Source organism: Podarcis muralis, chromosome 5, assembly GCF_964188315.1.
Source record: "Podarcis muralis chromosome 5, rPodMur119.hap1.1, whole genome shotgun sequence".
Classification (NCBI taxonomy): domain Eukaryota; kingdom Metazoa; phylum Chordata; class Lepidosauria; order Squamata; family Lacertidae; genus Podarcis; species Podarcis muralis.
In genome coordinates, this window is record NC_135659.1 from 14,439,074 (window position 1) to 14,465,220 (window position 26,147).

The window sequence follows — 26,147 nt, forward strand, 5'->3', positions numbered from 1 at the left end:
CTCACCCCATCACAGGGATTCGAACCGCCGACCTTCTGACCGGCAAGTCCTAGGCTCTGTGGTTTAGCCCACAACTCCACCTGCGTCCCTAAGCCACGGTTTAATTCAGCATAATTCAGCAGCAAAACAACGCGAGAGGAGTGGTTGCGATCTCCCACCTGGGAGCTTGCAATATATGTGCTAAGCTCTTGTTTGCCTCAGCATGATGTGAGAGGCAGTCAAAGACATGTGACTTTCCCCCTACTCCCTTATAGGAAGGATGTTGAGCAGTTGGGGGAGTGGTGTAGGAAAAACAACTTACTCCTTAACTTAAAGAAAATCAAAGAGATCATTGTGGAATTTAGGAAATGTAAATTGAATATTCAGCCACTTATTATTGAGGGGATGTGCGTTGAACAGGTCTCGGTGTTTCGATTTCTGGGAATGGAGTTGAGAGATAACCTAACCTGGGGAGAAAACAGCAAGGATCTGATGAAGAGAGCACAGCAGAGATTGTATTTTCTGAGAATCCTCCAGAAAAACAATCTCTCAAAGGACCTGTTGATGGCATTTTACCATTGTACTGTGGTGAGTGTATTAACATGGTCTGTGTGTGCGGTTTGGGAGCTGCATGGTCAGGGGAAAAACAATGCTATCCAGAGTTGTAAAGACTGCAGAGAGAATAATTGGGTGCACTCTTCCCACCTTGGATCAAATCTATGCTGCGAGGTGCCATAAGAAAGCTGCAGAGATGATCTCTTTCAGCTTCTGCCTTCTGGAAGAAGGTACTGGGTTATAAAGACTAGGACTAGCCGCCTGAGAAACAGTTTCTATCCAAATGCGATTTTGGTTTTAAACGCAGTGTAAGGAGTCTCTATGGGAGTATATTGTATTTAAATTGGGGTATCAGAGTTTTTAGGGGGCTAACCAGGTTGGGATAGCTGGGATAGCAGGCTTGTTGGTTTTGAATGTCTTATAGATTTTTTTTTCAATTTCGTTGTTCTGTATGGGACAATGACAATAAAGATTATCGTATCGTATCGTGTGTGCTTAAACTTTACCCACAAACAGTTGGCCAGGTCAGGCGCTGGCTGAAGGGACTAGGAGCTTAGCCCCTCACCGCCTGATACAGCCATGTCACCACTGCCCATCCTTTTCACTGAGCCCCTGGGCAGCTCCTTTTGAATGGGAACCAATCTTTGTTCCCATCCACAGTGTGAGACCACCATCTTTTTACTCAAAATGCCGTGTCCCCGGCCTGTAGATCTAAAAACAAAACAAAAAACCAAGCTATAAGCCTATGATATGTATAGAACTGTAAAATCTATAGATTTCATAGATCTATAGGCTGGGGCATTGCATTTTGGCCGTTGCAAATAAAAGCTGATTTTGGGAAGACGATAAGTGGTTTTGCTGCTGTCACTGGGCTGCAGCAGCAGCAGAAAAACTACTGTATTTTTCGCTCTATAAGACGCACCAGACCACAGATGCACCTAGTTTTTGAAGGAGGAAAATAAGAAAAAAAATATTCTGAATCTCAGAAGCCAGAATAGCAAGAGGGATCGCTGCGCAGTGAAAGCAGCAATCCCTCTTGCTGTTCTGGCTTCTGGGATAGCTGCGCAGCCTGCATTCACTTCATAAGACGCACACACATTTCCCCTTACTTTTTAGGAGGGAAAAAGTGAGTCTTATAGAGCAAAAAATACAGTACTTGATGGTCACAGCTCTCTCTCTCTCTCTCTCTCTCTCTCTCTCTCTGTGTGTGTGTGTGTGTGTTTGTTACCATAAGTAGCATCATATTAAGGACCTGCTGGTCAGGCCCTGATAACCAACACACTTTGAATTCTCAATAGTCTTTAGTCTTTTATTTTTCGTGTATGTTTCTTGCAGTCCTGCGCTCACCTTGTTAACACAGAAATTGTCTCCATTATTTCACGGAGACATTGATTGCATAGTAGGATCGCAGCCCTAACACAAAACAGATTCAACGAATACCAGCTCTTGGGGACTGAAAAACTTCGCATGCTGATCACAATGAAATGTTTTGCAATATTTTCTCAGACATCAAGTAGCGGGCGGCATTCCGTTCGTATCACCGGTCTCAGTACTATTGACTTCCGGGCTGGGTTTTCTAGAAGTCCAACGTTAGATTTCAAAATGACTTCCAGCAGACCAGTGCAAGGTTAGTAGTTCACATTTGAATCCTATTTACCTTTTTGGAGATGTCTCCTGTCTAAGGGATAATTAAACAATATCCTCCCTGCCTCTCCCCCACTTGTGTAAAGCACTCAGCACCTAAATGATGCTGACTTCTGCTAATATGTGCTTGGTCCTTGTTTTCCCCCCAAAAGGTTGTTATGCTGTTTCTGATTGTATTTTGTATGTAGCCAAGGTATTTGCGCTGCCCTGGGATCTAGTGAAGGGCGGCCGATAAATCCCCTTCAAAAAATCAACAGAACTGCGTAAATGCGAACGATATTGGAATGTTTGTATTTGCATTTTGTCCATAGGGATACCTACCTACATTCTGCTAAATACTACGGGGATCCATATTCCTGCTAGAGTGGACCGACTAGAATTGCTAAGCATCACTGGGGAACTTCTGAAGACCGTTCCGGTGAAATATTTCCCTGACAGGAAACCTTATGGAATCTGGAACATTTCTGAGTTTATTCCACCGAACGAAGCCTTTTTCCTTAAAATAACTGGTTATGACAAAGACGATTACCTTTTCCAGAGAGTCTCAAGTGTTTCCTTTTCTAACATTATTCCTGGTAATTATATATATATATATATTTAAAAGTTTTGTTCCCTATTTGAATCATCTTTCTCTATTTAGGGGATGATTTGGGTGGGGCGAGGTTGTCCAATGCCCGCCCACACACCCAGTCCCCATGACACACAAAATGGCTCTTTTAGCAGTCATTTTAAGGTGGGGAGTAGCAGTGCCCTCAACAGGTGAGAGTACCGTATTTTTCGCTCTATAGGACACACCGGACGACAAGATGCACCTAGTTTTTAGAGGGGGAAACCCAAAGAGCAGTGGACAGGCTACATGCAGCCTGTCTGCTTCTCCCAGAGCTTCTCGGGGCTGCGGGGGAAGTCCGGGTCCCCCCCCCCCCAGCCCCAAAGAGCAAAGAGCGCAGCCTCTCCCGGCTGGAGAGGCTGCGCAAGGCTAAAGAGGAAGCCAAGGCAGCGAGCGGGATGGATCGTGCTCGCTGCCTTGGCTTCTTTAGCCTTGCACAGCCTCTCCCAGCTGGAGAGGCTGTGCGTGGCTATGGCAATTCCCCCACCTCCCACAAAAGCCCACAGGAGCCGCGCACCCTTTAAGGAGCGTGCGGCTCCTGTGGGCTTTTCTACGAGGAGGGAGAAGGGACTGACGGGCCGCGTCAGTCCCTTCTCCCTCCTGGGGAAAAGCCCGCAAGAGACGCGTGGAGCTTGTGTGCGGTTCTTGGGGGCTTTTCCTGCCTGCCTCCCCCCTGCATTCGCTCCATAGGACGCACAGACTTCCCCCCTTAGTTTCTAAGAGGGAAAAAGTGCGTCCTATGGAGCGAAAAATACTGTACCTCATATTTGTGGACATAGTTGCAGGGTCACTGGTGATAACCCACAATTCCCCCAGCCTCACCTGCACCTCTTTCCACCTCATCCCCATCCTTCTGCGTTCTGCCCCAACCCCCACCCCATGATCTGCTGTTGTCTGTTAGATTTGCAAGAATTGTAATTTTAATTTTTTTGCTTTTGTTCTAGATGCTCCCAAAGTAAGCATGCCCAAGAAAACCCCAGGATACTACCTGCAGCCAGGTCACATTCCTTGCCATGTAGCCAGCCTCATACCATTTACTGTGTATTTTAGCAGAAATGGGATCAAGCTAGGAATGGAACGGTTTTTCAAGTAAGTAGCATTTCTCAATTTTGTTGTACAACAGGGTTTCATCCAAATAAATTATAATAATAATAAAATATTTATGTACCGCTCTGTTATAAAGATATATCACAGTGGTTTTACAAAAATATAAAAACATAAAACCAAACATGAAATCCTAAAAGTTAAAAACAAATTAAAAGCAGAGTGAAATTAAAACCAAACATCAATAGACCACTGAGGGGGGATGTATACACTTGTTGGAGCAGAAGGATTTTCAGCAGGCATTTAAAAGTTGACACAGAGGGACCCTACAGCTAGACATTTTGAAAACCTGTGGGGTAATATATTTCTTTAAAAGCTACTGTGCTTTGAGTAACAGTGATGGTGGTGATGGTGATGGTGATTGAAATTTCAATAGGGTGATGATTGAATTTCAGTAGGGACAAACATAAGATTCTATAACTTAAAAGGTAAAGGGACCCCTGACCATTAGGTCCAGTCATGACCGACTCTGGGGTTGCGGCGCTCATCTGGCTTTATTGACCGAGGGAGCCGGTGTACAGCTTCTGGGTCATGTGGCCAGCATGACTAAGCCGCTTCTGGCGAACCAGAGCAGCGCATGGAAATGCCGTTTGCCTTCCCACCGGAGCGGTACCTATTTATTTACTTGCACTTTGTGCTTTCGAACTGCTAGGTTGGCAGGAGCAGGGACCGAACAACGGGAGCTCACCCCGTCACGGGGATTCGAACTGCCGACCTTCTGATCGGCAAGTCCTAGGCTCTGTGGTTTAACCCACAGCACCAACTTAGGCAGCAATAATAAGCTGTACAAACACAAGATACCTTGGTTGCTAGTAGTACATGCGAAAAGGATCTAGGGGTCTTAGTAGACCACAAGCTGAACATGAGTCAACAGTGTGGTGTAGCAGCAAAAAAAAGCTAATTCTATTCTAGGCTGCATCAACAGAAGTCTAGTGTCCAGATGAAGAAATGTAATAGTACCACTTGATTCTGCCTTGGTCAGACCACACCTGCAGGACTGTGTCCAGTTCTGGGCACCACAATTTAAGAAGGATATTGACAAGCTGGAACATGTGCAGAGGAGGGCAACCAGACAGAAGAATAGCAGGAATGAAAACCTGTTTGTGTAGTAGTTTTTTCTACTTCCAAAATGCAGAAATTGTGTGGCCCACATTCTTTTGAGGGTATCATTCTGTTTGGCAAGCTGACATGCTTGTGCAGAGGGAACATTTGTAATAGTGTGACATAGAATTCCACCCTATATAATTAATCAATTAGCAGGCTGGATTCCTGTAATGCTGTCCTGTAAACTGCTGTCAGTTTTATCACATAATCTTTTTCATGAAGTTCCATTAAGTCATTGCAAGCACATACTTCACCAGTTCAGTAATTCGGGTCTCAAACTTTAACGACAAAATTGCTTGTTTTTTCTCTTAATTTCCCCCATATCTTGTTACATGACTGTGGAACAGAGCAGAATATGCTGATGCTTTCACAAAATAATCTTCAAGCCAAGGGTTACTGACTAAGAGCTGCATCTTAAGTAATGAGATTTACATTGGCTTTTCTCCTGTTGCATGGAGAGCTTGCAGTTACGTATGTGTTTTAAAAGGATTGATCAAGTTCCATAGTATACTAGTCTCCCTTGATTTAGGATGAAGGCAGACATAACATTTTAATAGTGTGGGCACAGTGAGCCCTTTACAAAGTTTATAACACGTATAAAATACTATGGGCAGCGGTTAGATATACTGTAGTAATCATGTAATGTTGTGCTAGATATTAAATTTAGCATGACTGAGCTTTACTTTTGCAGTGCCCCGAAGCGGGTTTGCTTGATAATATTTAAATGATGTCTTCAAATTTTGGCAATGGCTTCTCAGCTAGCATCAATGTAGCCGTAACACTGCAGTGGTACCTCAGTTTACGAACTTAATCCTTTCCAGAAGTCTGTTCTTAAACTGAAATCATTCTTAAACCGAGACACACTTTTCCTAATGGGGCCTCCCACCGCTGGTGCCCTTCCACCGTCTGGATTCCGTTCTTAGACCGAGGTAAAGTTTGCAAACCAGGACACTAGTTCCAGTTTTGCGGAGCTTGTAAACTGAATCGTTCGTAAACCAAGGTACCACTGTAGATTGAAAACTTCAAAAAGTTTTCAGCTGGAGCAGAATAAATGCCATGCATAACAGCTAGCCAGTGTGCCAGTGTGGTGTAGTGGTTAAGAGCGGTGGACTCGTAATCTGGTGAACCGGGTTCGCTTCCCCGCTCCTCCACACGCAGCTGCTGGGTGAACTTGGGTGAGTCACACTTCTCTGAAGTCTCTCAGCCCCACTCACCTCACAGAGTGTTTGTTGTGGGGGAGGAAGGGAAAGGAGAATGTTAGCCGCTTTGAGACTCCTTTGGGTAGTGATAAAGCGGGATATCAAATCCAAACTCTTCTAACCAGCGTTTTAGCGCAAATGATTAGCACATTATCCGATGATCACACTTTGTATCGGTATAATTATATATTCCCCGTGCTGCAAACTGAGTGCATTGTAATGCCATCATCATTTCTTTAATTTGGTTTTCCTTCTTTGCATTGTAACCCAAACTGTTTTATTCTGTGAAGGAAGCTTTGCATTTCTCTCTCTGTGCGATTATCATGGGTTATTTTTGTGACAGGGGTTTAACTGTGGGTGGAAGCTTAGGACTATGGTTCAGGGATGCCTGCAGGATTTCCTCATGTATGTGGATTCGGGGCCATGCATGAGAGCGTGCATACAATTTATTGGCAGAATGATTATTCACAGAAATTTTGGGGCATGGGCATTCACATTTTGGCTTATATCTTTTGATTCCCCCCCCCCTTTTTAATGGAAGCTAAGAGTCTGGGTCCCCTGCTGGCCTTGCTCCACTTCCCAATCCAACCTTTTCTCCCCATCAGTTGGCAGCCCTGCTACAGAGGTGCAGTGTTTCTCAAACATGGGTCTCCAGCTGTTGCTAGCCTACAACTCCCAACATCCCCAGCTAGCATAACCCAGTGGTCAGGTATTTTGGGATTTACAGTCCAACAACAGCTGAGAACCCATTTTGGGGAAATATTGGTAGTGTAATAATAATATAATAATATAATAATATATAATAATTTGGGACGCGGGTGGCGCTGTGGGTTAAACCACAGAGCCTAGGACTTGCCGATCAGAAGGTCGGCGGTTCGAATCCCCGTGATGGGGTGAGCTCCCGTTGCTCGGTCCCTGCTCCTGCCAACCTAGCAGTTCAAAAGCACGTCAAAGTGCAAGTAGATAAATAGGTACCACTCCGGCAGGAAGGTAAACGGCGTTTCTGTGTGCTGCTCTGGTTCGCCAGAAGCGGCTTAGTCATGCTGGCCACATGACCCGGAAGCTGTCTGCGGACAAACGTCGGCTCCCTCGGCCTGTAAAGTGAGATGAGCGCACAACCCCAGAGTCGGCCACAACTGGACCTAATGGTCAGGGGTACCTTTACCTATATAATAATTTATAGTTTGTATCCTGTCCATCTGGCTGGGTTTCCCCAGCCACTCTGGGCGGCTTCCAACAAAGATTAAAAATACATCATGTAGAACTGGCAAACAGGATGGAGCCACTGGGCTGTCCTAACCCTTGAGTATAAATACCAGGATCTGGTCTATAGAGCGGAAACTCTACTTGTACCTGATCTATAGAGCAGTAGCTTCTCCTGTTGCTCTCTGGCTTCAGTCTCCAGTTCCTCCTGGACTAGTTTAGGGTACAGATACCCACAGCCACAGCTCAACATTGTAACTGCAGTGGGGGAGGGACGGAGGTTTACAAACTACAGCCTAACTTCTTTATCCTTCATTGCAAATCATTTATACGGGATGGCATTCGTGCTGTGATGAACAAGAATGTCAGTTTGCCAGGCAGAACCATCCCCACTGTAATGATCTCTGGCAGGCAAGCAAACCCCAATAAGAATGTCTCTCTGGCAGTTTTATGTATGTTTATTTACAAAAAAACACATCCAGAGCACGGCTTCTTGCCTGTTTGCATTTATGATAGTTGGTCAGTCTGAATCTTCACCCTCCCGTAGGAGGAAGGGTGCCAAACTCCCACCTTTCCCCTCTTGCCCTTCCATTGCCCTCTGATCTTATCTAGTCACCTAGAATGGGAACCGAGAGCTCTGCTTATCTACTGATTGCCTAGCAACTCTCTGGCTGCCTTCCAGCTCTTCCTCTCCTTGAGATCTAACTGAGTCTTCCCCAGAAAGGGGGTTTGAACTGTCCTTTATTGACTCTGTCAGTCAGCTCTCATCTGCAGAGTCGGTCCCTCGGTCACTTAGTTCAATTTCTGAGTCTAACTCTTCCCCTGTGCTTTGGGGGGGCCACGTTCCTGACACCCACTCATCTCCCTCTGTGCTGGTCTGGGATTCTCCCAACCCTGCAAAGACAATTTCAAGGGGCAAGTGAGAGGAGCAGGGGAAGTCCCATTGCCTGCGTGGAAGACCCTACACTGGGCTTCCACTGACAGTGCTTATTAGGTGAATCCCAGTGTTGTTTATTATTATTATTATTATTATTATTATTATTATTTATTACAGAGACTCTGCTAATGTGAACTGGGAGATCGCTAAGGTGTCTCTGCCGGATGAGGGTTACTACGAATGTATTGCCAGCAGCAGTGCAGGATCTGGCCGTGCACAGACATTTCTGGACGTGTCCGGTTAGTGACGTTGACTATCTCATTTCCAGAGGGATCCATTTCACTCCCGATTTATGGAGATTTGATTGTGCAAAACAAACCTGATGACATTTTAATGAATTCCAGGTTGTGTAGCGAATATGCAACCCAACAAAAGATAAAGGACTGCGTGGACGACTGCGCAATTAATTTAACAAAATTCACTACTGCGGGATGCAGCCATGGCCACTGTCTTAAACAGCCTTTGAAAAATAGAATTAGGCAAATTATAAGAACACAAGAAAATCCCTTCTTGATCAGGCCAGGAGGCACACGGTGGGGGGAGGTCTCCAGCTAATTAATTCCCACCCCCTGATATAAAACTCAGCCAATTCCTTCAGCATCCTGCTAATATATATACATACAGTGGTACCTCGGTTTACAAACTTAATCTGTTCCGGAAGTCCGTTCTTAAACTGAAACCGTTCTTAAACCAAGGCGCGCTTTCCCTAACGAGGCTTCCCGCCGCCGGTGCCCTTCCACTGTTCAGCTTCCGTTCTTAGACCGAGGTAAAGTTCGCAAACTGGGACACTACATCCGGTTTTGCGGAGTTTGTAAACCAAATCGTTCATAAAGAGGGCTGTTCTTAAACCGAGGTACCACTGTACAGTGGTACCTCGGGTTACAGACGCTTCAGGTTACAGACGCTTCAGGTTACAGACTCTGCTAACCCAGAAATAGTACCCCAGGTTAAGAACTTTGCTTCAGGATGAGAACAGGAATCACGCGGTGGTGGTGGGAGGCCCCATTAGCTAAAGTGGTGCTTCAGGTTAAGAACAGTTTCAGGTTAAGAACGGACCTCCAGAATGAATTAAGTTCTTAATCTGAGGTACCACTGTATTTAGCCTCTCTGCTGCAGGAGCACTATCCGTGGTCCTGAAACCCACACCTTAATCTCTCTCCAAGGTGCTGACATTTATTTATTTATTGCCTCCCTTTGCTTGAGCAATCACCTCTCCTAGGTGGTGGGCATCCCTGCAGATCACAACATAAATTGATCATTATGAAAACTTCACCCCCCACAGGAACTTGCAAATGCAATAGCTATTAGCTCTGTTAGCTGAACTTCCCTCCATATGTTCAGAGGCGTGATGTTGAGGACCAAAGGTATACTTATTTTAGATGGCTGTTTCAGATCACATGTGATAATTCCTTCAGAACAGTTGTATCTTTGGCCACCTTAACCGGGATCCTTCTCTGGGATGAAGCCGACATCTTCTTGTGACATCAATGGGTGCCTGTTCTGCCTCATGCATTATACTCATTAACAGGAAATAGGTTAAGAAACCATTTCTTGGCTCACTAAAATCTGGTTCTCCTGGTGGACTTCCTTGGCATGGTAACTTCCCTGTTTGAGAACTAGAACCTGCCTGTTTGCTGGAAGGTCCAGTAATTGTTTGCAGGAATATCCACTCAGCCAACATTCAGAAGTTTAACCACTTCAGTGAACCATATATCGATGAAGGCTATTTTTTTTTACCCTTGCATATAATTCCAAATACATTAAATGAATATCACTATAAATAAGGATGCTGTCTAGACAGCATCTTAAAAAGCAGAGACATCGCCTTGCCAACAAAGGTCCGTATAGTTAAAGCTATGGTTTTCCCAGTAGTGATGTATGGAAGTGAAAGCTGGACCATCAAGAAGGCTGTTCGCTGAAGAATTGATGCTTTTGAATTATGGTGCTGGAGGAGACTCTTGAGAGTCCCATGGACTGCAAGAAGGTCAAACCTATCCATTCTTCAGGAAATCAGCCCTGAGTGCTCACTGGAAGGACAGATCCTGAAGCTGAGGCTCCAGTACTTTGGCCACCTCATGAGAAGAGAAGACTCCCGGGAAAAGACCCTGATGTTGGGAAAGATGGAGGGCACAAGGAGAAGGGGACGACAGAGGACGAGATGGTTGGACAGTGTTCTTGAAGCTACCAGCCTGAGTTTGACCAAACTGCGGGAGGCAGTGGAAGACAGGAGTGCCTGGCGTGCTCTGGTCCATGGGGTCACGAAGAGTTGGACACGACTAAACGACTAAACAACAACAACAAATAAATAAGGAGGTGTTCTGAAAGCAACCATAGGATTGAGGCTTTCATTATATGATATACGATTTCTCAACCGACAAAGAGAATAAGTTTAACAGTTAAAAAACACCACATTGACTCCAAATATAATAGTCAAAGAGGCAAGGTCAGCTCAATATTGTTCAACGGGAGTTTTAACATATGGCCGAAATGTCTATAAATGTCTCAGAAGAATTCAGAGTCAAAGGAACTCTGTTATGCAAAGATAAATGTGGACTTGTAAATCAGTGCTGGCATGAACATTCCTGTGTCCTTACAGGGTCTGTTTAGTTTTAGGAACTGTAAATCTTTCTAAAGGCAACTCATAAGAAAGAATGAATGTGAAATAATAAAGTTTTTACAGATTTTTGTTTGTTTTCATAACTAAAACTAGAAACCAAGAGCTAGATATATACACTTGCCACTCTCCCAGGATAATCTTTCTTCCCAACTTACATTTTACATTTTATTAGACTCTCTGACACAGTGGATCAGAAATTATTCTTGCCCTTAATTATATGAAATGGCTGAAATCCGGTCAACATTCCCCCAGGGCAAAAACAACATTTGAAGCATTTATTCCCCAACCCTTGCAATATTAAAGCTGAAAATGTCATATGGCTTGTTAACTCATGTACTTTTACTACCTATGGCAGTGTGCTCTGAATGTGAGGAAGATTTGCCTGGAAGTAAACCAGCTGTTAGTCTGTGCTATTCATAAAAATGTAAAGGGTAGTTGAAAATGATTTCCAAATCGTGCTCTGAGGAAATATAAAACTGTGTCAAGAATGCTGGCTCTGGTCTCCAAATAATGTATGCCCATTGATAAAGCGCATATTTTGTAAGGGAAATGCTGTTTTATTTGCACAGCATGTTAAGAGTTTTTCTAACATTCCTAATTTGAGGGTTGGGAATGAGATGGGAGATGAATTAGTTGTTGGTGGGGGAAGGAGGGATGGGGGAGGACATCAATAGAGGAATAGGACTAAAAATCTAAGATATGAAACCTTCATCCATCATTAAATCCAGGATGTGGGGATGTGGAGCTCATATTCTGACATTTTTAAAGATATCCCTGCAACGAGAATGGCAAGAAACATGTTTTCCCTTTCAAGGGAATAACAAATAAGAGAAACACTTGCAAAAATCCTTTTCTGCACAAGGGCTTGGTTTTTATTCCATGTGGAGTACCAACAAAATGAAGATCTGTTCTCAGACAATTATACTCTCGCTGGATCCATTTGCGTGGAGCCCTGTTCCATGGCATGCTTAGTCTCCTTTGTAATCCATCCTTAAGAACTGCACCACCACCACTACTACTACTACTAATAATAGTAATAATAATTTATTACCCACCCATCTGGCTGGGTTTCCCCAGCCACATGAACATGTTGGGATGAAACATAATCCTGTTTCCCCTTGAACAAGTAATTACCATATTTTTCTGTGTATAACACACCCCCACGTATAAGACACCCCTATATTGGGGGACTCAAAATTAAGAAAATGGGAGATTGCCCCCGTATATAAGACTCCCCCCTTTTAACATTATTTTAAAGTAAAAAAAACCCTAATCATACACGGAAAAGTATGCTAATCACTGCTTTGCCTTCTCTTTCCTGGTGTATTGAACTTGTGGAAAAAATTCCCTATTCTTGTTTTACTCTCTGCAGAACCTCCACCTATCGTACAGGTTCCTAATAACGTCACCGTCACTCCTGGCAATCGAGCTGTGTTGACATGCTTAACTGTGAGCACAGTGCGCTACAATCTCACTTGGCACAGAAACAACAGAGACGTCAAGCTGCTTGAGCCCTCCAGGGTCCGAATGATGAGCAACCTCTCACTGGAAGTGAAGGCAGTCAAACTCTCGGATGCCGGCGAGTACAGTTGCTTGGCTTCCAACGAAGGTGGCTCCACTGTGGCTTCTGTCTTCCTTACAGTGCAAGGTAACAGGAAAATGTTCTCCTCTCCCCCCATTTTTTTGGGGAAAAAAGACAACATGCTACATATTTTCCTGATTGTGGAATGCTCTCCCCAGAGAGGCTCACCTGGTGCCATCATGACATGCCTTTAGACCCCAGGCAAAAACATTCCTCTTTACCCAGGCCTATGGTTGTTAATTAGGACACGGGTGGCGCTGTGGTCTAAACCACTGAGCCTCTTGGACTTGCCGATCAGAAGGTCGGCGGTTCAAATCCCTGTGATGGGGTGAGCTTCCGTTGCTCAGTCCCTGCTCCTGCCAACCTAGCAGTTTGAAAGCATGTCAAAGTGCAAGTAGATAAATAGGTACCGCTCCGGCGGGAAGGTAAACGGTGTTTCCGTGCGCTGCTCAGGAGCTTAGTCATGCTGGCCACATGACCCGGAAGCTGTACACTGGCTCCCTCGGCCAGTAAAGCGAGATGAGCGCCGCAACCCCAGAGTCGGCCACGACTGGACCTAATGGTCAGGGGTCCCTTTACCTTTACCTTATGGCTATTAAATAATCTGTGGCCTGTGAAAGTGTAGGGAAGAACGCTGTTATTAACTATTTTATTACTTGACTGTCTGTCAGTATTTGTATTTTTATTATTATGTTTTTATTATTGATGTTTTGCAATGTGTTTCTAATGCCCTGAGATCTTTTGATAAAGAGTGGTATATAAATCAAATTAATAATAATAATTATTATTTCCCTACTTTCTTTTGATGTCTTCTTTTCTGCCTTCGCAGCACTGCGGCTTTTTGTGTGATTTGATAAGCTCAGATAGTGTTTTTTCTGCATTCCTCCAGCTTATATGTGCGATTTAAAAAATCTTATGTATATTCTATGTTTCTACTTTTCCCCCAAGCGCTGATGGCGATATTCGAAGTATAGACATTCACAGCCTTCTCTTTTAAAAATATAGTTGTGATTTAGTTGTGATTCCTGCATTGCAGGGGTTTGGACCAGATGACCCTGTAAGTCCTTTCGAACTCTATAATTCTATGATTCTGTAAAATAGAGGCTCACATTCACTGCCTTCCATTCTTTTGATGTGATTATGTAGGATTCACTGTTGGTAGCTTTTAAAAATATGATAGATCGTAGGACAATCTTTGTAATTCAGTTCTGTTTTTCTCCCATTTACAGCGCGTGCATTCTGCCCTTGCTCCAAGAAGTTGTCTGCTTTTATCAGTTTTATTTTAACAAAATGAAAAGGCTCAGAAATCAAAATAGGACACAGCTGCCTTTTTCAGTGGGAAGCTTGAAAGGAATTGTAAAAGAATAATATTTGGCTATAAAAAGGGACGAGCTTGACAGCAGAGCCCTTCTTATTAACTGAAAGGGAGTTCGTCAGGGGAGAAGCAAATATTTTGCCAAGACTGCGTACTTTACAGCTTTTTGTTCAATACCTGCATTTTCCTTTCCTTTCGTGTTCTCATCCTTTATAGGAACAGGAAATGCTCTCAGAGCAGTCCTTACTCATTTAAAAGCTGCTATCCTCAAATACAAACCCACTCCTAAATTAGTGGATCTACAAAGATGTCTGGAGGCCCTGTGGTTGCTAATTATTGTTCACAGCAGGCTTCAATGGTGATCATTAAGTGCCTTTTTGAAGTTTGCCTCTCCCACAGGAAATGCAGGATTGCGGAGGAAGAGGCAAAGACTAAGACTAAGGGGTACTTCTAATCCTTCTAGTAAACATTCTCTTCTGGGATCAATTACTTACCTATGTGAAAGAGCAAGGAAAAAACCTAAACAAAATATATACCCACTGTTAAAACAGCTAGTTGTGGGTGTCATTTGGAGAGAGGGATGGAGGGACACCAGCCATCCTGCTATTATTTCAGGCCATACATAATTATGCTTCATGAACACCTACATCTCTGGCCAGTTGTGTACGCTAAGTGTCTAGTGCAGATGTTTTCAACCTTTTTGAGTCCAGGGCTCCCTTGACCAACTACATTCTGTTGTAAACAAAAATCGCCCTTTTCCCTTATGGGGTATCCGAGAGCCCATATAGAGTCCTTACATTAGGTTCCCTATTGGTAGGAGAAAATAACAGAGGCCAACCAGAGAATATTGAGAAGCAAAGCTGCTAGTAAGCTTGATCTTTATTGATCTGTTGCAACAGGGTGCTCCCCTCACCCACAGGAGAGGAGGAGGAACCCAGAAAAATGGCGTGCAAGGCCTTATAAAGACTTTTGAAATTGCCACCCTGTAGATCAAGACCACCCCCAGAAACATCATACATACATCACAGAAGGGGTGTAACGTAAGACCACCCCTCAGATACATCACACCTACATCACAGAAAGGCGGTCTAAAACAGAAATTTTGAATGTTGTTTTTCTCCAGTCGTTGTTTATCTCCTGTCTGGCAGGTTACTTGATTGGATATCCTGGGGAGCCTGGCTAGTCTTTTGTAATGATAAATACTTAGTTCCTGGGCCAGGTCACAGGCTCACACACTATTCATATCTTAAATGTGCCCTTAAGACAGGATTTGTGAGGAAAGAGACAATGGGAGGTTTCCCACTTTGACCTTGCAGAGAAAACATTTGCTCAGTTTAGGAATCAAAATGGTTCTAGGTCGGTCTTCCTGTGCTGATCTATGTACGTGTTTGGTTGGTACACTTATGAACATTACCATATATCTAAGTGCATAAAATTCCTATCACAATTCTTTCTGCGGCACCCCTGTGGGCCTCAGGAGCCCAGTTATGTCATCCTTGCCTGCAGAGCTGGCAGCCTCTCGGCCTTTTTCAAACACTCTCCCTCCTGAAGTGTTCACTCAGCCCCCTCTTCTCTCCCCTCTCCTTGGGAGTCCTCTGGGCAGCCATAGCTTCCGCCCCTGGTCTCTGAGCTGCCACCCCACCCCAAAGAGAGGTGCCTTCTCACATTGCCCCACAGGGGCCTGGCAAGCACCCCCTGGCCAGCCCCAGAGGCACCATTCGCCTGGGGAGCCTATAGCCAGGGCTGCTGCAACAAACAGCTGTGCAGGCTCTTGGGAGGCAGAGACGAGAGAGGGAAGGAAAGAGGGACAGAGGCCAGGAAGAAGAAGAAGAGTTTGGATTTGATATCCCGCTTTATCACTACCCGAAGGAGTCTCAAAGCGGCTAACATTCTCCTTTCCCTTCCTCCCCCACAACAAACACTCTGTGAGGTGAGTGGGGCTGAGAGACTTCAGAGAAGTGTGACTAGCCCAAGGTCACCCAGCAGCTGCATGTGGAGGAGCGGGGAAGCGAACCCGGTTCCCCAGGTTACGAGTCTACCGCTCTTAACCACTACACCACACTGACTCTCTCCTGCGGCACTCCTGACCATCATTCAAGGCACCCCAGGTTGAAAACCACTGGCCTAGTGGGATCTGTAACCAAATGGAATTCTGTGCTGCATATGCAAAATCATAAAACCCCATTGCTTCATGAAGGGTATATTTTGTCTGGTGATGAAATGAAAAGTGTGCAAGTTATAGGGAACCAGGCAGAGGGCCTTCTCGGTAGTGGCACCCGCCCTGTGGAACGTCCTTCCATCAGATGTCAAGGAAATAAACAACTACCAGACTTTTAGAAGACATCTGAAAGCAGCCCTGTTTAGGGAAGCTTTTAATGTTTGATGCATTACTGGATTTTAATATTTTGTTGGAAGCCCCCCAGAGTGGCTGGGGAAGCCCAGCCAGAAGGGCAGGGTATAAATAATAAATTATTATTATATTATTATTATAGTTGTAAGATAGGAAATAACAACAAATGATCTTAAATAGCGGGACAAAGAGCAGGAGGGGCACAGCAGCGAGGCTGACGCAGTGCAAACACGCTGGTGGAGCCAATTTGGTGCCGCTGTCGCCTTTGCACCATGCTGACCTTGCTGCCACATCCCTCCTCTCTTTATCCCAGTGCTGACTTCACCTTTAATGGAACTTACAGTGCAATGCTATGCTATGTATTCAGAAGTGAGTCCCACTGAGTTCATACATAGCATACATAGGATTCCAGCCCTTAGTGTGGTTAAGCATTATTAAACTGAACAGAAGTGTAACATGCAATTAGACCTCACTTGAACTCCTGACTGTAAATTCTGCTTTAGCTGTACTGCGCCTGGAATCTTTCTAAATGTGTTTGCCTTGCTTCTGCTAACGAATGAAGCTTGAATATTGCAACAAAACACTTAACACTGAGCTACAGAAAATCCAGTATATATTGATGAAGTATGATCCAAGGTAATATGTGCCAGACAACATTTTCCCGTTGGAAAATGTACTGCGTGTGTTTATGTAAATACACTTTTTTCCTAGGAATTGGTTCAACAAGGTTCCATTCCAGGAACAAAGCAGAAATAAATAAGGAGGGAATGTATTGTATCTGCCTAATTCTGCCCTTTTGGATCTCCTTCAAGCAAGCGGTGGAATTTTAAAAAACCACACGAATCAAAATGAAAATTCTGTGTTGATCTTCTTGTAATTCTTGTACTATATGCAATCCTAGTACTAAATGTATCATGGATTTCATTTTTAACTATCGGTTTTCAGGGAACAAAATGGATGATACATAACTTTTACTAATCACATATCTCAAGGCCTCACAAGATATCAGAACCATTAGTCTATGCCAAAATTCTGCTCCAAAACAATTTCATTTTTATCAGGGTGGACCTTATGCTCCAAATGGGTACATTCCATTCTCAAGTAGTACATAGAGTGTGCTTAACCTTCATCCAAAATTGGGGGAAAAATAACACTAACATTTTTGGGGGTGTATTTTATACCCCAACAAGATCTCAAATGTATTGGGGTGGTGGGTTTAGGATAATATAGATAATATTTGTGTCAGATGATGTGTGCTTGACAATACCCAAGCACCCAGAGCCAGAAAACACTTATTCAGAGGAGGTAGAATTTGTGCAGAAAACATTTGCACCTGCATATTGAGTAAATGCCACAATTTATGATATTTTAATAAGCTATGATTCCCCCCCCCCATTACAAACAACAAAAACTATCTTTTAGTCAACATTCGGGGGGGACGACCCAACTTTGAGCAAATCCTTCCAAATGAGGTGTGCTCAGATGATACCAGAGGCAGGTGGCGCTGTGGTCTAAACCACTGAGCCTCTTGGGCTAGCCAATCAGGGGGTCGGCGGTTCGAATCCGCGTGACAGGGTGAGCTCCCATTGCTCTATCCCAGCTCCTGCCAACCTAGCAGTTCAAAAGCACGCCAGTGCAAGTAGATAAATAGGTACCGCTGTGGCAGGAAGGTAAATGGCATTTCCGTGCGCTCTGGTTTCTGTCACGGTGTCCCATTGCACCAGAAGCAGTTTAGTCCTGCTGGCCACATTTCCTGGAAAGCTGTCTGTGGACAAACGCCAGCTCCCTCGGCCTGAAAGCGAGATGAGCGCCGCAACTCCATAGTCACCTTTGACTGGACTTATCCTTGTGGGAAGCACTTTATGTGAGGCAATAGCAATGGCCATTTGAGACTGTCAATCTACTCTCTGAGAACTTTCGAATTACAACATGAGTGCTACTTCATGCAAACAGATTCCCCACACCTTCCCATTTGCTTTTTGTTTCTGAGGTACTAAAAGCCCAAACATCTTTTTTAACTATTGCAAGGCAAGTTTGCTTCAAGGGGGAAAGCACAGGACAGCTATAACTTTGGTTCCACTACCTCCCTCTTCAGGATCATCAAGAACAAAATGGAGGCCATTTTTACTCTCTCTTTGTGTTTGTGTGTAAACCCCCCAAAATGAAAATATTTCAGGTGAAAGAAAGATTACCTCAGAGGCATGTTGGGCATTTGGGAAAAGGTGGCAATGTTGTACGTGGAATGTGAGGAGTTTTCCACCCCTCATGAAGAAAGCAAACTTGCCATGAGAGAAAAACATCCCCATTGATTCTTTGTCCTTGTTGTGTCACTGGCTACTGCTGGGACAGAAAACAAAGCTGGTAATTGCTGCCAGATGTCATCTTGCAGCATGCTTTGTTGACTTACCACGGGACAAACCCCTATAATGTGCAAAATGTGTTTCTTAATCCATTATTTCTGAGTACCTCCTTCACTACGTAATAGAATAACAGGGTATTGTCAGAAGCGGTGCTTTTCAGGCACAGTGTGTCCTCCCATTTGAGCCAATCTCAGTTTCCTAAGGTCAACAGAAGAGTAGATCTTCTTCAAACCCGCAATGCTTTTAAAGCATCCTCCAGTCTGTTTTGGCAACATTTAAAATGCTTAAAAAATAGCCCCGGCAGCTTTCCACATGGCAAAACAGTTCAAAACAGTTCTGCCATATACATGGAATATATAAACTATCCCGATTTGATTCCAGTCCAACTTGATTAGTCTGTCAGTTATGTCTTTCCTCTCACCATTTGTAGAGCAATTTAAAACTGCTTCGTGCTTTACACGGCATGCAAATCACGTTTACTGTAGCTTTTTTTAAAAAAACAATACCACGTTTTGTTAATTTTCACAAATTTCACATAAAATTCCGACACATAATAATTTTTTCTTTCATTTTATTGACTTCCTATCCCATTTCCCATGGTGATTTTTTTTATTCTACCCCCTTGCTGCACTCTTTTATATAATAACCATAGTGAAATATATAAACTATCCGGATTTGATTCCAGTCCAACTTGATTAGTCTGTCAGTTATGTCTTTCCTCTCACCATTTGTAGAGCAATTTAAAACTGCTTCGTGCTTTACACGGCATGGAAATCACGTTTACTGTAGCTTTTTTTTAAAAAAACAATACCACGTTTTGTTAATTTTCACAAATTTCACATAAAATTCCGACACATATTAATTTTTTCTTTCGTTTTATTGACTTCCCATCCCATTTCCCATGGTGATTTTTTTTAAATTCTACCCCCTTGCTGCACTCTTTTATATAATAACCATAGTGAAATAATCTCTAATTCTTTCTGTTGTTCACAGTTCAATTCCTGCTCATGAATCGATCATATCATAATAATTTTCTAAATAGTCCGAAAAGGACTTCCATTCTTTCCTAAACATTGTTAAATTTGCTTATTTTAGCCATTAGCTTTGCTGATTCAGCATAGCCCATCACTTTGCTTATCAGTTCTTTGCTCTTTTTATGATACACTGATGTTTCCTGCAGCAAGCACATAAAACTAGTCTGTTAAAGCACCAGAAGCAAAACTTTGCATTTATACGCCAATGGTTTTGCAATATCACCATACCAATGTCCTTGTTTAGAAAGAAAGATAGCAATCTGCTGAAATGTGAAAAGAAATGGTAGAAAGCTGATATTCTGAAGTCTTTATTGTATGTTCCCAATGGAAAAGCCATTTGTACCGTATTTTTCGCACCATAGGGCGCACCGGACCATAGGGCGCACCCAGTTTTTTTGGGGGGGGGAATTATTTTTCCCCCAGGCGCAGGGCTGGGGCGGGGGAAGCTCGAGCTTCCCCCGACCCCAGCCCCCAAAGAGGCAGCTCTCTGCAAGCCGTGGGAGCGCTCTCGCTGCTTGCGGAGAGGTCTGCGAAGCCTGGATGCGCTGAGCTCAGCGCGCGCAGGCTTCGGCATGCAGGCAACTCTCCGCAAGCAGCGGGAAACCAGCGCTGGGCTCCCGCTGCTTGCGGAGAGGTGTGCGAAGCCTGGAGAGCGTGAGGGGTCGGTGCGCACCGACCCCTCTCACTCTCCAGGCTTCAGCGAAAGCCTGCATTCGCACCATAGGACGCACACACATTTCCCCTTCATTTTTGGAGGGGGAAAAGTGCGTCCTATGGTGCGAAAAATACGGTAATTTAGGAAGCAGAATTCTTCCTAAAAACTTGTTTCTTTTGGCATTAGCGCCAACTAATTGTGGAGGGGACTCTCAGCTGAATCTCAAGTTGCAACGAATAGCTCCAGAAACAAATCACAATAATCCCATTGTGTTGTGTTTACGTGTTTGAGTTTTAAAGATGATGGCCCAGCAGATAATGCCAATGTTGCAGTGCTAGAGGACATGTTTATACGTGTAAAAGCCCAGGCTCAACACCTACAAATCATGCAGCACTGAGTGCTCTTTGGCCGATAAGGAGAATTTATTGAGTTAGCTTGAATACTGATCTGACTCAGAGCTACTAATATGATAAAGCTATTCCTGGATTTGTACCTCTTCAGAATGTTGAGGGGGGGGGGGGAGTCATGTAAAAACTCCCTGTCTACCGATGTCCGGTAGTAAGATAATGCTTGAAAAGCCATAATAATTTGTGTTTCATTTTATGTAACAGAACCACCCAAGGCTGTTGTCTCGCCCAAGAACCAGTCATTTACCGAAGGATCTGAGGTCTCCATTGGTTGTTCTGCAACTGGCTATCCAAAGCCAACCGTCGTGTGGACACACAACGATATGTTTCTCATGGGCTCCCACAGGTATGTGCATATCTTTTTACCCATATCTGAAGGAGCGTCTCCACCCCCATCGTTCTACCAGGACACTGAGGTCCAGCACCGAGGGCCTTCTGGCGGTTCCCTCACTGCGAGAAGCCAAGCTACAGGGAACCAGACAGAGGGCCTTCTCGGTAGTGGCACCCACCCTGTGGAACGCCCTCCCACCAGATGTCAAAGAGAACAACAACTACCAGACTTTTAGAAGACATCTGAAGGCAACCCTGTTTAGGGAAGCTTTTAATGTTTGATGTATTACAGTATTTTAATATTTTTTTTGGAAGCCGCCCAGAGTGGCTGGGGAAGCCCAACCAGATGGGTGGGGTATAAATAATAAATTATTATTACCGTATTTTTCGCTCTATAACATGCACCCGACCATAACACGCACATAGTTTTTAGAGGAGGAAAACAAGAAAAAAAATATTCTAAACGAAACAGTGAATGTATGATTTTTGTGGTTCATGCTGTGGCCACAGACATGTGATCTGACGGTGAGTTTGAGGTAGCCCAATGCAAAAATCCTGAGGATCCATGTGGATCCATGCTTTGTAACCACGTTTTAAGTGGGGAGGGAAGGAAAAGCACTCAAGGGACAAGGAACATGCGTGGGGTGGGTGGAGAAGGATGCTGTTAATAATGCAGAAGAGGGGTATAAGAGGAGAAGCAAGCAGGCTCTGCTTCTCTCCCTCCTCCCCGGCTCGCTGAAAAACTTTGCTGCTATTTAGCCAGCTGAGTGAGGAGGAGAGAGGGACAGAGAGCCTGCTTGCTTTAAAGGAGCCAACCGGACAGGAGCCGCTTACACTCGTGTAAGCGGCTCCTCTCCTCTCCCGCTTTGCTCCTTTAAAGCAAGCAGGCTCTCTGTCCCTCTCTCCTCCCCACTCAGTGGCTCTTCTCCCACTTTGCTGTTTCAAAGCGAGCCACGGAGGAGGGAAGGAAGGGGAACCATGGATCCTCTGCTCACGACTGCAGCAGATCCCCCCGCCATCTGTAGGCATTCGCTCCATAACACGCACAGACATTTCCCCTTACTTTCTAGGAGGAAAAAAGTGAGTGTTATGGTGCAAAAAATACGGTATATTATTATTATTGTCTTCAGAGGGTGTGTGTGTGTAGGGGGTGATCATGAAACATCCTTGACTGAAAATGTTGCATTGTGAAATTTGATGAACGAAGGCCCTTGTTTGATCCTGCAGTCATCTTCTGAGGCCCTTATTTGTGTGGGAGTTTCAGAGGTTGCCAACATGAGTTCAGGCTTTTTCAGTGGCAGCCCCCGCTTACGGAATGTTCTCACATCTTGCAACATCTTTAATTTGAAGGGTGTTATTGTGGCCTCTTTTACTGTTCAGTTGGGTTGTGTCTTTTTTAATGATTTGTTTATCATGACTACTTCTGTCATGTTGCATTTATGTGTTCTTTTCATGTTGCGAGCCACCTTGAGAGCATGGTTTGAACTGTGGAAAGGTGTTGCGTACAAATAAAATTACGTAGTTAGTGAGGTGTAAGTCCTGGCTTTTATCTGTATACTGTAGCTGTGTTTTTAGGTTTATTTTATTGGGCATTCTTAATCATTCTTAAAGTGGCATTGGCTCACTCTGTGAGCAATTAACAAATATAACAAATAAATAGATCCCCTATTTCACATAATGCTGGCCTGCCAAAAAGCACTGAATCACAGGAAGGGTGCTACCTGAATTCCATGAACGGTTATACCAGGGGTAGGCAACCTAAGGCCCATGGGCTACAAGCGGCCCACAGGGGTTGTTTAACCGGCCCACAAGCCGCCCCCAAATCAAGCCGCCCCCTCGGCGAGTCCCAACGCGCTGCGCCAAAGCAGCGCAGCATGGGGACTCACTTCCAAAGTGCTGGAAATTGCGTCCGTGCAGACGCCGAAAATCACCTCTGTGCAGACGCCAGAAATTGTGGGTGTGCGCACTCAGGTGCGCATGCGATCCAGCCCACGGAGGGATCTCTGCTGGAGTGAACCGGCCCAGGCGAGGAAAACCTTGCCGACCCATGGGTTATACTGATCACCTCTCTCTCCTTGCGTACTAGTGTTCCACTGGCACAAATAGAGAGTACTATGGGGATTTTCCGGGAGGGACACGGGTGGCGCTGTGGGTTAAACCACAGAGCCTAGGACTTGCCGATCAGAAGGTCGGCGGTTTGAATCCCCGCGATGGGGTGAACTCCCGTTGCTCGGTCCCTGCTCCTGCCAACCTAGCAGTTTGAAAGCACATCAAAGTGCAAGTAGATAAATAGGTACCACTCCAGTGGGAAGGTAAATGGCATTTCCGTGCGCTGCTCTGGTTCACCAGAAGTGGCTTAGTCATGCTGGCCACGTGACTCGGAAGCTGTACGCCGGCTCCCTCGGGCAATAAAGCGAGATGAGCACCGCAACCCCAGAGTCGGTCACGACTGGACCCAATGTTCACGGGTCCCTTTACCTTTATGGGGATTTTCCAGAGACAGGGAAGCAGTTTAAATTATCCCCATGTTAATAGAAGTGTTGTTGTTTTTCTTTTTGTCTGTGCAGTAGGCTACCAGGTGATAGAGTGCTGTTGAAATAGGTCCTGTTCTGGCGTTTTCTGAGGCCTGGGCAAAAAGGAAACAAGAGACAGATTCAGAGGCTCCTTGTGGAGTCAATGTCTTCTTTTGTTAGCTGTGAAATGATGGTGATGGTAGTTAACTAAATAGCAAATACGCTTCCCCTCCAGAATGTTTTTATGTTTTCTGAAGTGGCCTATTATAAAAGTAATCATATTTAGAATGAGAATGTGGGGGGCACATGTTCTTTAACCATAGAACATCTGTGGAACCTCCCCTCTTGCCCTGATGCCCCGATGTTTTAACTTTCGTAATATCACAGTTGTCATAGTCACTTCCAGTTTCTGTGGATGCTTTTTTCCTCCCGCAGGTATAGGTTAAATCCTGAAGGCACCTTAACTATAAAAAAGGCAATCCACAAAGACGCAGGACTGTATGGCTGTTTGGCTAGTAACGCTGCTGGAACGGCCAAGGAGACGTCTATCCTCACTTACATTGGCAAGTATCATAAGAAACAAAATGTAGCTGGCTGCTTTCTGTGGGAATGTTGAGGGTGGCAGGAGAGGATATATTGTTTATTAATATCCTTCGTAACTTGCGCTGTCAAGTTTCTTCACTTAGCAGAGTACATTCACCTTCTTACGCAGCAGAAAGCTGCTTGCAAACTCGTGTGAGTTTCTTAAGACAATAAGCAATTCAATCTGGCGTGTCCAGATTGAGATATATTCTAATACAGTGGTACCTCGGGTTAAGTACTTAATTCGTTCCAGAGGTCCGTTCTCAACCTGAAACTGTTCTTAACCTGAAGCACCACTTTAGCTAATGGGGCCTCCTGCTGCCGCCGCGCCGCCAGGGCCCGATTTCTGTTCTTATCCTGAAGCAAAGTTCTTAACCTGAAGCATTGTTTCTGGGTTAGTGGAGTGTGTAACCTGAAGCGTATGTAACCTGAGGTACCACTGTATTCCTGATAAGACCCCTTTTGAATCCCTCCCAAAAGAAGAAAGACTCCACAGTCTTATTCATAAGTAACAAAAAGTAGTTTTATATATGATCAGGCAGAACACAGTGTGATGCCTGAACTTTAGACTTAAAGTTACAAACATGTACAAACAGGTTTACCCTGTTTGGGAGATGACCTGGGGAACTGCTGTGGCAGCCAGTGGTACAGTCCAGGGGATGCAGGAAGCAGGCAGGACGAACAGAAAGGGAGAGAGAGAGAGAGAGAGAGAGAGAGAGAGAGAGAGAGAGAGACAGCGTGACTTGGCCTTTTACCAGGTCTGGAAAGGTCACGCCCACCCACTAGTCACATGCAAGGAAGGATGCTCCAGGCCAGGAGGAACAGGAAGTTTCGACTGGCTGGACCAAACATTCCCTTGCATGTCCACTCTAGCAAAACAAGGAATGCTGTACTTGACTGCTCTCAGTGGGTTACATCCCACACTTTCTTTAATAGTTGCTAATCACAATCAGGAAGTTGAAAGTGTGTGAATGTTGAGGATAGGTTTGTGAATATTTGAACATAAAAATAAGCCTATATGGAGTCAGATTACCGGTCTCCTATTGTACATTTTGAGCGCCAATGTCTCTTCAAGACTGAGGTCTTTCCCAATTTGGTTACCTGAGAACTCTTTTAAGCAACAGCTAGAGATACCATAGGTCAGAACTGCAACCTCCCATATTGTTTACTAAGCCATTGCCCCTGGCCATTCATTCCTTTGTGAACACACACATATAAGAATCCATTAAACATTTTGGATTCAGGTTAGATTCTACTGCCAAATAAGTGGAATGTGTGGACAAAAAAGAGAAAAAGGTCAACTTTATCCAGTGTATAATTATTATGAAATAGTTTAGTATCATATTTGAGACAGTACACCCTCCCTCAGTTTGATATATTGTCTAGACATTATAACGACTACGTTTTGGAATAGTATTGCTAAGAATCAGGATATACCTTGCCCAGTTTGCCAAAGAAGTTGACAAATAGTTTCAAATTTTAGTGTCTCTCGTCTTGTTCCCTTGCAGAAGTTCCTAAACTGACGGTAGTCCAAAGTGAACTGCTAATTGCTCTTGGAGACACCACTGTAATGGAATGCAAAAGTACAGGAGTCCCACCTCCACAGGTTAAATGGTTTAAAGGTACTTCTCCCCAACTGATCTTGTTTGGCCTAGCTTCTTTAAAATAAGTATATCTGAAGGAGCGTCTCCACCCCCATTGTTCAGCCCGGACATTGAGGTCCAGCTCCGAGGGCCTTCTGGTGGTTCCCTCACTGCAAGAAGTGAGGTTACAAGGAACCAGGCAGAGGGCCTTCTTGGTAGTGGTGCCTGCCCTGTGGAACGCCCTCCCATCAGATGTCAAGGAAATAAACAACTATCTGACTTTTAGAAGACATCTGAAGGCTTCTGGTTTAGGGAAGTTATTAATGTTTGATGTTTTATCGTGTTTTTAAAATTATGTTGGGAGCCGCCCAGAGTGGCTGGGTAAACCCAGCCAGATGGGTGGGGTATAAATAATGAATAATAAATTCTCCTTCTTCTTCTTCTTCTTCTTCTTCTTCTTCCTCTTCCTCTTCCTCTTCCTCTTCCT

At 44.4% G+C, this 26,147-nt stretch overlaps 1 protein-coding gene across 3 annotated transcripts in view; it reads left to right on the plus strand.

The window, feature by feature from the left end:
* Positions 1-26,147, plus strand: part of HMCN1 (hemicentin 1) — a 314,549-nt gene that overhangs the window by 87,275 nt on the left and 201,127 nt on the right. For all 3 annotated transcript variants that reach the window (XM_077928329.1, XM_077928326.1, XM_077928327.1), the window contains exons 7-14: positions 2,041-2,161; positions 2,490-2,753; positions 3,730-3,874; positions 8,450-8,571; positions 12,322-12,597; positions 20,857-20,998; positions 23,931-24,058; positions 25,586-25,699. In XM_077928329.1, the coding sequence (XP_077784455.1) occupies positions 2,041-2,161; positions 2,490-2,753; positions 3,730-3,874; positions 8,450-8,571; positions 12,322-12,597; positions 20,857-20,998; positions 23,931-24,058; positions 25,586-25,699 (1,312 nt within the window). The remainder of the gene's footprint in view (positions 1-2,040; positions 2,162-2,489; positions 2,754-3,729; positions 3,875-8,449; positions 8,572-12,321; positions 12,598-20,856; positions 20,999-23,930; positions 24,059-25,585; positions 25,700-26,147) is intronic.